At 41.5% G+C, this 14,165-nt stretch overlaps 1 protein-coding gene across 3 annotated transcripts in view; it reads left to right on the top strand.

Moving 5' to 3' along the window:
* Positions 1 to 6,631: 6,631 nt before the first annotated feature.
* LOC124236877 (mitochondria-eating protein-like) overlaps positions 6,632 to 14,165 on the top strand; it is a 42,997-nt gene continuing 35,463 nt past the window's right edge. For all 3 annotated transcript variants that reach the window (XR_006887867.1, XM_046655823.1, XM_046655822.1), the window contains exon 1: positions 6,632 to 6,963. Coding sequence is in view for 2 of the 3 variants with exons in the window: in XM_046655823.1 (XP_046511779.1) it covers positions 6,877 to 6,963 (87 nt within the window). In the remaining variant the exon portion in view is untranslated. The remainder of the gene's footprint in view (positions 6,964 to 14,165) is intronic.

Below are 14,165 nucleotides of genomic sequence, written 5' to 3'. Positions count from 1 at the left end.
AAAGCAGGGGCAATGTGTTACTACTTCTGTGTTGCTCCAAATCCTGAATACATTAGGAACCAAGTACATACATAATATCTACTTCGTAACTTTGATGAGTGAATATTGGGTCAATTTTTTCCTATCGGGGTAAAAAATATTACTGGCACCTAAGTGTCTCCTACGTATGTCACTTTAATCCTCACCGTGCATTACCCCAAAGAAAAACCTCGTTAACTCTCATCTCTGTGTCTCCTAAGCACCCTCCCTGGGTCCAGTCCTGCCCTCTCCTGACTTAACCTCTAGGAGCTCCAAGGTGATATGAAAAAGAGACCAGAACATACCATTTTTCTGTTTACAGCCCTTTGCTGCTTCCCCATTACTTACACAATACAGGTCACTTTCTTTAGCCTGATATAGAAGACTCATTGTAGCTGAACTCAGGACTACCTTTCTGGTCTTGTCCCCGATCCCCTGACTACTCGATCATCACCCTGGACTAGCGTTCATCATTCCCTGCCTCTCCAGGCAATTTCATGCCTCTTTGCTGCTGTCTGACCTGTTCCATTGTCTCTTCTCTTCCCGGTGAACTCCCCTCCACCCTTCCAGAGCTGGCTGTAAATGTCACTTTCTTCTATAACTTCTCCCGATCCTTTCTTTAGGAGGATGGAGGAGGGGAGGGAAGGTCAGTGTTTCCGTTTTGTATTTACTCTATTGTAACTTGTCACATTGAACTATGGTTGTGTATCTCTCACCTGAATAGATTCTGAGGTGCTAGGAGCTGGGAGTGGATCTAATTTTGCCTTATGATTAAGGCAGACATTTCTGTCACACCAGAAATTTAGTAATGTTTATCAAATGTGCCGAAAAGATCTATTTCAGCATCCTCCATCGTAGGGACTGCCCTCATGCTGTCCCATGTCCCGCTCCTGGGATGCTTAAGGGTATCTTACAATGTAGATCATACCCACTGGGTCTTTGCAACAGCTTAATGTGTCCTCAACTCATTCCCTCAATGGCCGTTTTCACAGTGCCAAGCATTTGCCGCTGCATTTAGCTAGCAGAGCTGCAAAGATTGAGGGCAAAGATGCTTCAGTCTTCCATTATCATAATGATGGAAATCTGGGTTTAGTTATCTTGTGGCCCTCAAAAATCACACTAAATCTCTTTTTTTTCTTCTAATCTGTATTTGCAACATATGCTGTATAGTTTATTTAGGTGCTAAGGTGATGCAGTTGTGAGGTAACATTTTCCTCTTGTTTTTGTAGTTTAACCAATTGTGGGCATGAAATAATTTTACAGAACAATTCTGAGCTGTTGCTCTGAGCAGGGAATGCTTATTGGTACGACAAGGAAAACAACATCCCTGCTTCTGTGCAGTGGGGGGAACTGCCTTCGGATCCCAACCTATTAGTTCTTTCTCTAATGGGTGGTGTTTTGTTTGTTTTTTTAAAAGTCTTTTCCTTTCCTTAAGTGTGAAGAGAACAAAAAGGACCAAATGAAGCTGATAAAATGAGAACGCAGGGCATTCAGAGAACACTGAGTAAATGGACAAATTAGGGTTTTTGTTACCTGCCAGTGGAGACAAAGTGCCTTAGCATTACCACCAATAAAAACTGGATTTAAAGACAGCTTCATGCAAGTAGGTCAGGGAAGACTAATGGATTTTCTTTAGACAGTAATACAGGCCCTGACCCAAAGAAGCATGAGCCTAACACAGACAGCTGTGGGACAAGAATAGCATGGCACACACAGAAGAGGATCAGGGCACCTGAAAAAACGTCCAGGCCAGAGCAGAGCAGAGCAGATTATTCTGTTAGGCACACTGGCTAAGGGTTTGCAACTGTCCTTAGTGAGGAAGAACTGCAAATGATGATGAGGAGTCCACCATATATCCTTGTAGCTTACTGCACATATATATATATATTTAGTATAGCATGAAACTACACACACAGCTCTCATGACCCTCAAAGGATTCAGTTCATCTTTTGTTGGCTTCTTAAAATCCCAAATTAAAAATCTCTCTGGTTGACTGATGTAGGTAAAATTCAAGGTGGACAAAATTAAGGACTTTCAGGAAGCCTGTTCCATCCACATGTTTGAGACATGACAGTTAGCTAGAACAAGTGGCTCCTGGCCGGCTGGTAGAATTTTGATGCCATAAGAACCACCAGCTGGCTATTAAGTTTGCTTTCTTTCACTTCAATGGGATTATGACATCAGATATAAAGCAGCCAATCACCTCCTTGCTTCTTTCTTGCCTTGCTTGCTTATTTTCTTTCACTTCTTTCTCTTTTTGTTAACAATTCAATTTAACAAACTTTTATAGAGAGCCTAGAATGTGACAGCTGCTGTGCTGAGGATATAAAGCTAAGTAAGCCTCTATCCTTTTCTTCAAGAAGCTCACAAGCTTATATAAGAGACAGACAAATAAGTATAATATAGTGTGATGATTACAACAGTATCAACATGTTCAAAAGTTGAAGAGAGAAAGCATAAAGAAGACAGCGATGAGCTCTGAGGCGGTGGGGGAGTCAGGAGATTTTTGTCAGTTTGAGCTGGGTTTAAATTTATTAAAAGTGCAACTACAGAGAAACCCCTTGTTTATTTCCTGGAAGTTAGGTATATTAGTTATTCTAGCAAGCCTCCAGAATAAACTGTACTCAAGACAGACTAATGTTCTCAGAATCAAGGCTTGACCCAAACTGAACTGTGAACCAAAAATTGAAACAAAGGGCAAGATTTGCTCAACCTGAACCACAACCAGTATGTTAAAAATAAACAAAAACAAGCAGCATAAGAGAATGTCAGAACTGCAAGAGATCTTAGAGTTCATCTAGTCCATGTTTTCATTATATAGATGGGAAAAATGAGGCTCAGAGTGATTAAAGACATATAAAGTTATGAGAAACCACTAACTGGCCGAGTGTGAGATAAAGCAAGAGTGTCCACGTTCAAGTTTATTATTGCTTCACTTCTGATAGGGTACTGCAAAAGAAAGGTTTGATTTTTATCTTTTCTTTCCAAATAATTGTCTAGTAGAAAATATCCTAAAATAATAAAATTGGGACAAAATTAGTGCATCAAAATATTCTCCAGTAGAACATTTGTTTATCTTTTTCTTTCACATATTTAAAAAGGAAGGCTTATCAACTTTTTAAATAGAATCTCAACCTTGTTGACTGCATGCTTGTAATTTGAAGCATATGGATTCTTCTTTAATTAGCAACATAGACTATTTGCACTCCAGGCTCTAGCTTTCTCTTAAATTGATTGCTATCCAGCACCCATCAAAACCTCTGCAAAGAACATCGTCATTAAGGGCACTTATGAGGATGTCCATTTATTCCTACAGGTATGGAATTTCTAAGCTTGTATCAGATAACATCACTAAAGAACTAAGAAATTGGAAGTCAATTGCTTGGCCCTCTCTTTGCTGATGTGTGTTCTAGTGTTACTCCCTTGGCAGTGATCAAAGATGACTACAAGAAACAATCATATCAAGATTTTACCTTGGGGGCCGGCCCCCAAGAGGTTAAGTTTGCCCGCTCCGCCTCAGCGGCCCAGGCTTTCACCGGTTTGGATCCTGAGCACAGACATGGCACCACTCATCAGGCCATGCTGAGGCGGCATCCCACATGCCACAACTAGAAGGACCCACAACTAAAATATGCAACTATGTACTGGGGGGATTTGGGGGGAAAAAGCAGAAAAAATAAAAAGAATATTGGCAACAGTTGTTAGCTCAGGTGCCAATCTTCAAAAAAAAAAGTTCTTCCTATATTTTCTAAAAAAAAAGATGGAAGTTATTAAAGATACCTTCATTTGAGTTGTTCTATACTCTTTGGAAAAGGATAAACATACTTTACAGTTGGTACCAGAAAAATGCATTTCCATTTAAAGAACTGGTGGGTGTACTTTTAAAATAAAAAAACGATAATCATAAAACTCATTTTCCTTTCTGCCTTGGCTTCCACAAAGTCCAGAAATAAATGTTAAATGAGCTCAATCTTAGTACATAAACTTAAATTTTAGGCTTATTTGCTTTTTTCTATTAAAAAAGTATTTTTTATTTAACAACGATATTTCCTATGTGTCTTTCACTGTAAGCCATCTCAGATCCTTTTTTGGAAGTAGTGGGGAGGAAATAATGAATAAATATGTAAAGCATTTCATTTGTTTTGAGTCATTGAGGGCTAGGCTTCTTTGTTACTAATAAACACAAATTTCCTGCTATGCACAATACATGCTCCAGAGTTCTAGGAAACCAAGAGGTATGTGAAATGATTTAAGGCCTTAAGGATCTTGAATCTAGTTGTGAGGCTACAGCATTGTACAGATAAATGACATCAGTAGCATATTCTAAGGTGATTCGAAGATCTATTAGGTCCTAAGACTCTGTAAGTCTAATTATTAAATTAGTAATATGGATATTTGGTCAAAGTGTATTCTGTTCTGAGTCAGCTTAAACATTGATGTTTTGGCTAACATTTTTCTGAGGGCAGTAAAGTTTTTGAGTAACTTTGTTTCTGAATTAAGTTTTCACAAAAGCAATTCATGTTCACGGTAGAAATCTGGAGAATCAGAAAACTATAAAGGAACAAATTAAAATCATAACTTGGGTTCATATTAGAGAATATAACACGATATATATAATTTAGTGTCCTGCTTTTATCACTTCATGTTAGATGGTGAGAATTCCTAGATAACAGATATCCTTCAATAACAAGATTTCTATTGTGCAACATTTCATTGAATGATTTGCTCAACCATTACCCTATTGTTGGAGGTTTAGATGGTTTCCAACCTAGTTTTCTCTATTAAATAAAGTAATGGTGATCACAGCATTATCAAGCACTTACTAGAGTTTACGCCAAACACCATGCTGAGTACTTTACATGAATTCTTATTGAGTCTCATAACACTGCTACGAAGTAAGAACAATTGTGTCTCTTTTACAGATGATGAAACCAGGGATTAGAGGCTCATTAAGGTGCCCACAGCAACGAAGAGGATTTAACCCCTAATCTAACATAAACAAATATTCCAACTTGTTTTTGTTATGAATAAGTAAATAGTACTGTTTAAAGATTCCAATTGCCTATTGAAATAGGCAATTATTGACTCCAAATTAAGAAATCTGTGACGTTTTTCTCCATGCTCTTCTTTCTTCTTTATATTTTTTAAAGGACAAAAGTGTCTAATGAATACTTAGTGGATTTTTTTGGGTATATGTCTTTTTACTTTAGTAATTTTTATTCTACTATGATAAAATAACATGTGTATGTACTCTTATAGTCCTTACTTTTTCCTTTCTTTTTATTGAGATATAATGGGCGTATAACATTATCTTTGTTTCAGGTGTACAACATAATGATTCGATATTTGTATATATTGTGAAATGACCACTACGATAAGTGTATTAACATCTACCACCACACATAGTTACAACTCTTTTCTTTCTTGTGATGAAAAGAGTCTTTATTTTGTGGTCTACAGAAAATAGTAGGAACACAGTCTTCAGAAATGAGCCTATCATTTTTATTAGAGGACAGTAAAACCACTGTAATTAAGAGAAATAAAAACGAGGTGGTGAAAATTCTCAAGTGTACAGTACTTGAATGTATGTGGTAGTCGTATATTTTTAAGTACCTAAAGAAGTGGAACTGAATTAAACTAGTTAACTAGCTAAGGCCCTGCTCCACCCCTAGTGTTTTAGTGAATAGATAAGGATGATTTGCAATCGGCATGTCATTTGATGGTACATAAAATAAGGGCTTCTAAGGTGTTTAATGATGGTTTAAATGGCTTCATTTCTTAAGTAGTTCAAACTATCACTGTGGCTTAATACACCCCTCTGAAATAATGCCAAACCGGGTTTGAACTTTCACAAAGTCTCAATTAAAGAATTCCGAATTAAACGAAAGTTTATAGTGCTCAATGATTCTAGAAATATACCAAAGCTTGCCTAAACCTGAGGGGTTAACTTTAATCTATGAACATCCTGGAGCTAAAATCTATTAATTTAGGCACTCACCCAGACGGCCAAGGAAGAAAGCAAAAGATAGAAGCAGGAAGAATTGAAATTTAGTTATTGTAAATTTCATCCAGGTAAGCCCTAGGTATTACAAATGTGCAGAATTAACGTCCTGAGAAGTGAAATTAAGGAAGGAGCCAAACAAGTGCTTTCCTAGGAGCCTAACCAAAAACGTCTATGCAGAAATACCCTTTGCTTTTTTAGGCGAGAAGCCTCCAGCAGGCCCCCATCCCACACTGCGGGCGGGTCTCGGTGCATCAAGGGATCACGCGGCCGCCATCTGCAATCTTGGCGTCCTCGAGCTCCCGAGGTCCTGGGTCTCATTGGCATAGGGCGCCCTCCTCCAAAGCCACTAGCAGCAGCAGTAGCAACAGCAGCAGGAGGAAGAGCAGCAGCAGCAGGAGCAGCGACATGGCGCGCCCTGGCAGGTGCCCAGGACAACTGCAGGCGGCGGCTGGGACCAAAGTGGGTGGAGGGCGCAGTGGGGGCTGGGCGGGGACGCGGGTGTTGCCAAGTTGCTGGCTGCGCGCGTCCTTAGCATCCGCCCGCCCACGTCAAAGTTTGTTTAACAATCGCCCGGGTATTTATGGCTGGGGCTCTGGGCGGCCGCGGGGGAGCCAGGAGACCGCGCTGGGCAGCGGATGAGGTGGGGAGGCTGTGGCCCAGGGCACCTCCCCCCCGGCTTCCCTAACCCTGCCCGGTCCCACCCGAGGGGGAGGATGGAAACACCAGCCGCGCTCTGAGACCCTCAGGAAGATAACACCTTTCCCGCCTTATCACCCCGCGGTCCTGCGGAGACCACTGCCTGGTCCCTTCCACGTCTCCATCTCCCACAGAGGGGCCGAGCAGAAAAACGAGCAATGGCGGAAATTCTGAGGAAACTGGTCTCCAACGAAGCTTTACGATCGATGCAGGACAAGCTAGAGTCCTGGCTGAGGGAGTACAACGTGAGTTAGGGTGGGAGACCCCCGGGCCCGCCCTCCCTCTAGTTCCTGGCACACACAGCTGTCGGAGGGGGTATCTTAGGGCTGGCGTCGGGGTGGCCGCCTTGCAAAGTCCCAGCGGTTGTGATTCCTAACGGAGACCCAGCCTCAAACCGGGATCGCAGGGGAGGAAAGACACACGCATGCGTGTGCCTGTGTTTCCCCGCGGCGCGAGGCGGCGCTGGGGCTCCGCGGCGGGCGGAGCGCGGGCCTCAGAATCCAGGACGAGAGAGCGCCTTCCATCCAGCGGTAACCAAGGACGCTGGCGGCCCTAGCAACGGGAAAGACCTCCGATCCGCCACGGTTCTGGTCCAGCCTGCCACTCTCCCTCACATCCCCTCCGCCAGCAATCTACCCCTTCACCCCCAATTCGAGGTTTTTTTTTTTTGCTACACCCCTCCTCCTGCCTTTCGCAAATCTCCCACTTTGAGGATACCCAGTGGTTGCATCAGAATGGATTTTTGTAAAAATGCATCCAGGAGTTAGTACCTAGATGTCAGTGAAACGGATGCTTGTTAACGTTGCGGGTTTCGCTTGTGTGCTGTTTAGCATGGTAAATAGTTTCAACACCAACGCAGATTTCAGAAGGCCCGTTGCCAAGGCATTTGTAAGAAGCCAATATTCTGTCATCAAATCCGTAACCGCTCTTGAAGTCTCATTAATCCCTACCTCACTCTGGTTGCGTCCGCCTTTAATAGGAGAGTCCCACTCTTACACAGCAAGTAGAACAGTGAGGCAGGCAGAGCTGAGGACTGGGAATCAGCCCCTCTGTGTTCTAGGTCTAGCACTGCACAGAACCAGCTGAACAACCTGGGGCAGCACCTCGTCTGTTAAATGGGAGAGCCTGGACTAGATGATAGGCAAAGCTCCTTTTCGGATCTCAGTTTTTTGAGTCTAGATCAACTTGTTTCTGAATTTCTACCCGGAAAAATGCAACTGGCTGCTGTCCTTGGGCTTTCCCCTTCACCCTTTACACGGGGCTCCTGTGGTGCAGGGGAGCTCAGAGGACAGCTCCAGTTTTCTCCTTAGCCTTCTTTTCTAGAGTTTATCCCATTTGCCCACTTTTAAGGCACTGACTATTCCTTCTCTATCAAGATTGCAGGAAAATTAAAAATTACCTCTTTATCACAAAAGACTTGGGTCCTCTTCCCCTTTAAAAGTGACTACTTGCTGCTTAGTCTCAGAAGGTTGAGAATAACAGATTCTAACACATGTATTCATCCTTCTTAAAACTACCTCTTACAAAAAAGTTTTTTATTGCCCTTTGGCATAAACTCTGAATTTTAAAGAGTATACTCAGTTTGTCACAAGACAACGTTTAACACAAATGACACCAGTATTTGGCAATCAAATTAAATGATTGTTTTAGAAACTACCTATAAGTACTGAGAAATGCCAAAGTTTATTACACTTTCCCTTCTTGGTGACAGTGGTCCAGCCCATTCCTCTCTTCTCACTGAAACCATTTCTATCTACCTTCTCTCCTGCCATTCCCCCAGCATAGTAGAGACTGCATCGTCAGAGACCAATCCTTTCCAAGTTTTGCGGCCATTTCCTGGGCACCATCATTTCTCTTTAGCTATCTAGCATCTCTCTTGTATTTGGCTGTTGATACCGGCAATCTTCTAAGGCTCTGATGATCTGTTCTTCATCTTCTTGCCTTACCCACTTCCCTCTTGTGGCTGTTCTTCAAGGACCAGACTGTAGGAAACTTCTCTTCAACCTCCATTTCTGCCTCATCTCTGTCACGTATGCTGATGAATCTCATACTCATATTCACGTTCAGGGCCTGTTCTCAACTGAGCTCTGATTTCTCCAATTGCCCATCGGAGATTTTTAGTTGTGCTATTGCCGTCTCAAGGTCAAATCCATCTAAAACCAACCTTAGCCTCTCCTGTGTCCCAACCGGTGACCTCTTTCCTTTCTTGTCTTTGTTATGTCTCCGCATCCTTTTCATCAGCATGATCTGTTGGTACCAGGTTCTAAATTCACGCAGAACCTCAGCACTTCTCACCACCTCCACTGCTGTCACTCTTGTCCACCTTCGGTCATCTTTTATCTGGATTATTACAAAAATAAGGACCCAAAGTGATTCTCTAAAGTCAAGTCAGATCAAGTTACTCCTCTGGCAAAACCCTCCAAACCTCCTATCTCAGAATAGAAGACAAAGTTCCTACAATGGCCATCAAACTCCTACACGATTGTGCTCCTTTAAACTATGACCTCATCTATAATTCTCTCTCTTGCTCAACCCACTCTAGCAATACTGGCCTTGTTCCTTCTAGAGCAAAGCTGTCCAGTAGAACTTTCTTTGATGATGGATATGCTCTGTATCTGCACTGTCCAATATGGTGGCTTATTGGGAGTTTGAAATGTGGCAAATGCAAACTAAGGAACTGAATTTTTAATTTCATTTCTGTTTTGTTGATTTAAATTCAAATAGTCACATATGGCTAGTGGTGACGGTAGTGGACAGAACGGTTCTAAAGCATGCCAGCCACGTTCCAGCTTCAGGACATTTTGTACTTGCTGTTCCCCTCTGCCTAGAAAGTTTCACCTGTTGACATTTCAGCAAGATGGCAACACCCTCACTTCCTCAGCTCTTTCAAGTTTTCGCTTAAATGTCACCTTCTCAGGAGAGACCATCCTGTTTTCAATTGCAATCTGTCACCCTCACCTCTGGCACTCACTGTCTCCCTTCTCTGCTTTATTTCTTCCCTAATATCTACACCTTCTAATTTTTACTTATTTACTCTTTTATTTTGTTTGTTTTCAGTCTTCCCTCCCTGCTCCTCTCACTAACATGTGAGCTCCAAAGAGGAGAGATTTCTCCTTTTTTCTGCTCATCACTCTATTCCCAGCACCTTGGCTTCTAGTAGTTGCTCAATAAATAATGATTGACTGAATGCCACCACCATTCTCCCAGATACCCAGTTTCGTAGACTCATTTCTCTTCTTAAAACTTCATATCCAGTATAGAATTTAAAATGATCTCCAAGTGTCTTTAATTCAGCCTTTATTAAAATTGAATTGAAACCAGACGCCACGATTTACAATCAGGGTCACAAACGAGATAGTGCAAGTGTTTTTAACAGTTTTCTGTGAAGCAAAGGAGAGAGGAAGAGAAAATGTCTATTCACTGCCTACCCAAATTTAGGTTGCATCTAAACTTATTCCATATCTTGTCATCTACAGTTTGAGTTTGGTCAATTGCTAAGAGCTTTCCTCTTAGCAATGGTTGTTTTATTAGTTCCAAGGACTTTTGATTTGAAACCTTAAGACAAAGAATATTCATTGTAGCAAATGACATTTGTTAAAATGTTGGTCTCAGAGAACTATGTTCATTAAAAGCTGTAAGTCATGTTTGCTATGGAAGGTTGACTTTGCTGACTGTGACCATATTGATTTAGTTCTAACTAACTCAAGCAAAAGAAAGGCCATACACACTTTTAGAATTAGCTATGTGATTAAAGCTACTCCCCTAGGAAAAAGTTATTTTCAGGTAAAATAGATAAATGACCTGAACAGATTGATTCTAAAACAGAATGCAAAATTTTGATTTTCCTCCAGACTAGATGTTATTTGGATTAACAGATCTTATTTAGTTTTCTTCTAAGTTTTTCTCTTATAATTTCCTTCTTATTCCTTCCCATCTCCTCTGCCTTAATCTGGCCATCACCACCATCTCATGCACGGCCTGTTTCATTGTATCCTACATATGTTGTCAGAGACCGTAAATTCTTTAAAAACATAATTTTCTGCCGCAAAGCCTTTGCTTTTTGATTATTTGTTGGCTTGTTTTTTTTTTTTTAAAGATTTTATTTTTTCCTTTTTCTCCCCAAAGCCCCCCGGTACATAGTTGTGTATTCTTCGTTGTGGGTTCTTCTAGTTGTGGCATGTGGGACGCTGCCTCAGCGTGGTCTGATGAGCAGTGCCATGTCCGCGCCCAGGATTCGAACTAACGAAACACTGGCCGCCTGCAGCGGAGCGTGCGAACTTAACCACTGGGCCACGGGGCCAGCCCCTGTTGGCTTGTTTTTAATCTTAACAACATCTAGCAATCTTCTAGGTCCCAAGTAAAACTACTTCTGGCTTGATTTTTTTTTTTTTTTTTTTTTTTGGGAAGATTAGCCCTGGGCTAAAATCTTCCTCCAATCCCTCCTTTTTGTGTTGGGGAAGTCGGGCTCTGAGCTAACGTCTGTGCCTATCTTCCTTTACTTTATATGTGGGACGCCTACCACAGCATGGCTTGCCAAGCGGTGCCATGTCCGCTCTTGGGATCTGAACCGACAAACCCCGGCTGCCGAAGCGGAACGTGCGCATTTAACCGCTGTGCCACCAGGTTGGCCCCATGGCTTGATTTTTAAATAATTTATTTACTTAAAATTTATTTATTTAAAAAATTCTAAGAAGGGACATTTTTCAAAACCCCCCTAGACAAACAAATCATAAAAACGACAGCAAACATGGCTGACTCATTTTGTTTTCGTTATTAAAGAGATGCTGAATTATTGCATTACTTGGCCTTTAAAACTTGGATCCCACCGGAAGTTCAGGGACAGCTTGGAGTGAATACTTAACTTTCAGAAATTGTTTTCCTCCTTTGCAGTTATTAAGAATGCTGGTGAAAGAGCCATAGAGAATCCCTTCTTGTTCAACCCAAAACTGAGCCAATTATTAAGAGCTTAATAATTCATTCAACAAATGGCTACTTAGCTTCTACTATGGCTAAAACTTTGGGTTAGACACTCTATATTTACCATTTTTGCAGTGTACATTTATTCATTAATTTATTCATTCAACAAGTATTTTTTCAGAGCTTACGATGCCCCTGTCTGTCCTGGGTGCTGGGAATAGAAATGTCAGCTGCATCTCAATAATGAACTTCCAGTTGGAGAAGAGAATGAAGGATAGAGGAAACAGCATGTGCGAAAAGCAGGGAGGCATGAAAAATCTGGCATATTGGGGATATTTGTGAATAGTTCAAGTCAGGGAGTGGACATGAGATGAAGCTGAGGAGGTGGGGCGGTAACACTAGATGGTGAAAGCCTTGCGGGGTGTGTTAAGGAGTTTGGACTTTATCCTGAGGGCAATGGGGAGAAACTAAAAGCATTATGCAGGGAGGAGATATGTTTAGATTATGTTTTAGAAAGTTTGCTCTAGCTGTTGCATGATGGGAAACTCTCGGGAGAACCGACTGGGCTGAGCGATACTTTAGGCAAGAGATTATATGAATCAGCCTCTTGTAAACTACGCTGGCACATTTAGTAAACAAGGTCAAAGACTCTGAGAATGGTCCTTAAAGTTCATGTAAGAGTATGCTGCCCCCAAAGCCCCTAGTTTATCATGCACCATCTGTATGTTTTTATTGGTCAGCTCTGTAAAAAGGTCGAATAACCACCTATGCAAAACTGGATTCTGACTACCTAGTCACTCCATGGAGATGTTAAGATGAGAAGAGAAATCAACCTCCTTACGATGTTAGCAGTACCCAGAGAAGGTCAACTCTGGGCTGAAACTCTCCTCTCTCTGAGATGCTTTTGTTTCCACCTAGAGTCCTGTGGAGTAGGGAGTTAAACTTTGGTCAGAGGCTCTGAGATTTATTACTTTTAAAAGTGTACTCTATGTAATTACAGTAGCAAATGGTAAGAACTTGCTATACCCTTGATAACCTTATCTCTAAGATAGGGTAAGATTACATTTCTTAAAGTAAAATAATAGACACCAGGCCATTACAAACTGGAAACTTTTTTTTTTTTGGTGAGGAAGATTGGTCCTGAGATAACATCTGTGCCAATATTTCTCTGTTTTGTATGTGGGATGCTACCACAGCATGGCTTGATGAGCGGTGTGTAGGTCTGCCCCCAGGATCCGAACCAGCAAACCCCAGGCCACCTAAGTGGAGCATGAGAACTTAACCACTACCCATCAGGCCAGCCCCACAATCTGGAGACTTTTGATCACTTGATGTATGAGTGGGGATGGTAGGGAGGGCTGGTGATGCTCCTCTTGCATTACTCTCCTCTTGTGTGACAGACGTCTACACTAATAAGTGAAAACAGCATATTAAATATCAGCACATAAAAGGGAGATCTTAAAGAGATGTCTCCTCTGTTTGTTTCAGAACAGTCTTCATGGTTGGAATAGAGGCTGCCTCTGCTAAAATATGGCTGGCTCTTAGTACAAAAGGTCGTTCTAGTTGCTATGATGTGTTCAAACAGACTCCCTGGCCACCTTCACCCCTCCCCCTTAGTTAACATACTTCTACATTCTTGAGGATTTAATCTAATTAGTAAATTTATAGAGAACATTTTTCTTCCCTTCAGGATCTTTATCTCTTTACTAGCCAGACTCTGCTGCAGTAATGAATAAAACACCAAATCTTAGCGTCTCAACATAACAGAGATTTATTTCTCATTCATACAAAGTCTGATGGCAGCTCTCCTCTGTCATTGGCTCAGTTTCAGGCTCCCTCCATCTGGTGGAGCGGCCATCTCATCGCCAGACTTCAAAGGTTGCAGGGCAAAAGATAGCGAAGAACTTGTGCTGCTCTTACATTATACCCGTCACTTCCACTCCTCATCCCTTGACCAGCATTAGTGATGTGGCTCCAACCCAATTGTAAGGGAGCCTGAGAAATGTGGAATATTTAATTGGGGCTACCATTTCTGCCACAATTACTGATGAATTCATGGCTCCAAAAGAAATTGACAAATGATTAAAGATTTTATTTTTAACAGAGAGGCTATCAACTCTTATTTGACTTTTCTTATTTTCATCTTGGACAAACTGATTAATGTAAACATCATCACTGTTTAAATTTTAAGGAGAATAAATAATGAAAGAAGTCCAATAGGAATATTAACCATGGGCAAGACACTAAAATCCAGTGGAGAAGCCTAAACAGAACTTTTGCTAAGTTGATGGGGTATACATAAGCCTACTTTTTCTTATAGCTAAAATTCAGTGTTTCAGTTTTAGAACTTTGTTGTGGGGGTGATGGTGTTGTGACAAGGTCAGCCATGAAGTAGAATAGAGGGTTGACTTGGGGAACAGAGCTATTTGCAAGGCTGCCCATATAAGAGACTGCACTTCCCAACGAACAGTTAAAACCAGCGCAGAACCAGCCCTTGAAAACTTTCAAAACACTGTTCACACATTATTGC

The sequence above is a fragment of the Equus quagga genome, chromosome 3 (genome assembly GCF_021613505.1).
Source record: "Equus quagga isolate Etosha38 chromosome 3, UCLA_HA_Equagga_1.0, whole genome shotgun sequence".
Taxonomy (NCBI): domain Eukaryota; kingdom Metazoa; phylum Chordata; class Mammalia; order Perissodactyla; family Equidae; genus Equus; species Equus quagga.
Note: the sequence above shows the minus strand (reverse complement) of the source record. Positions and strands in the feature narration are given on the sequence as shown.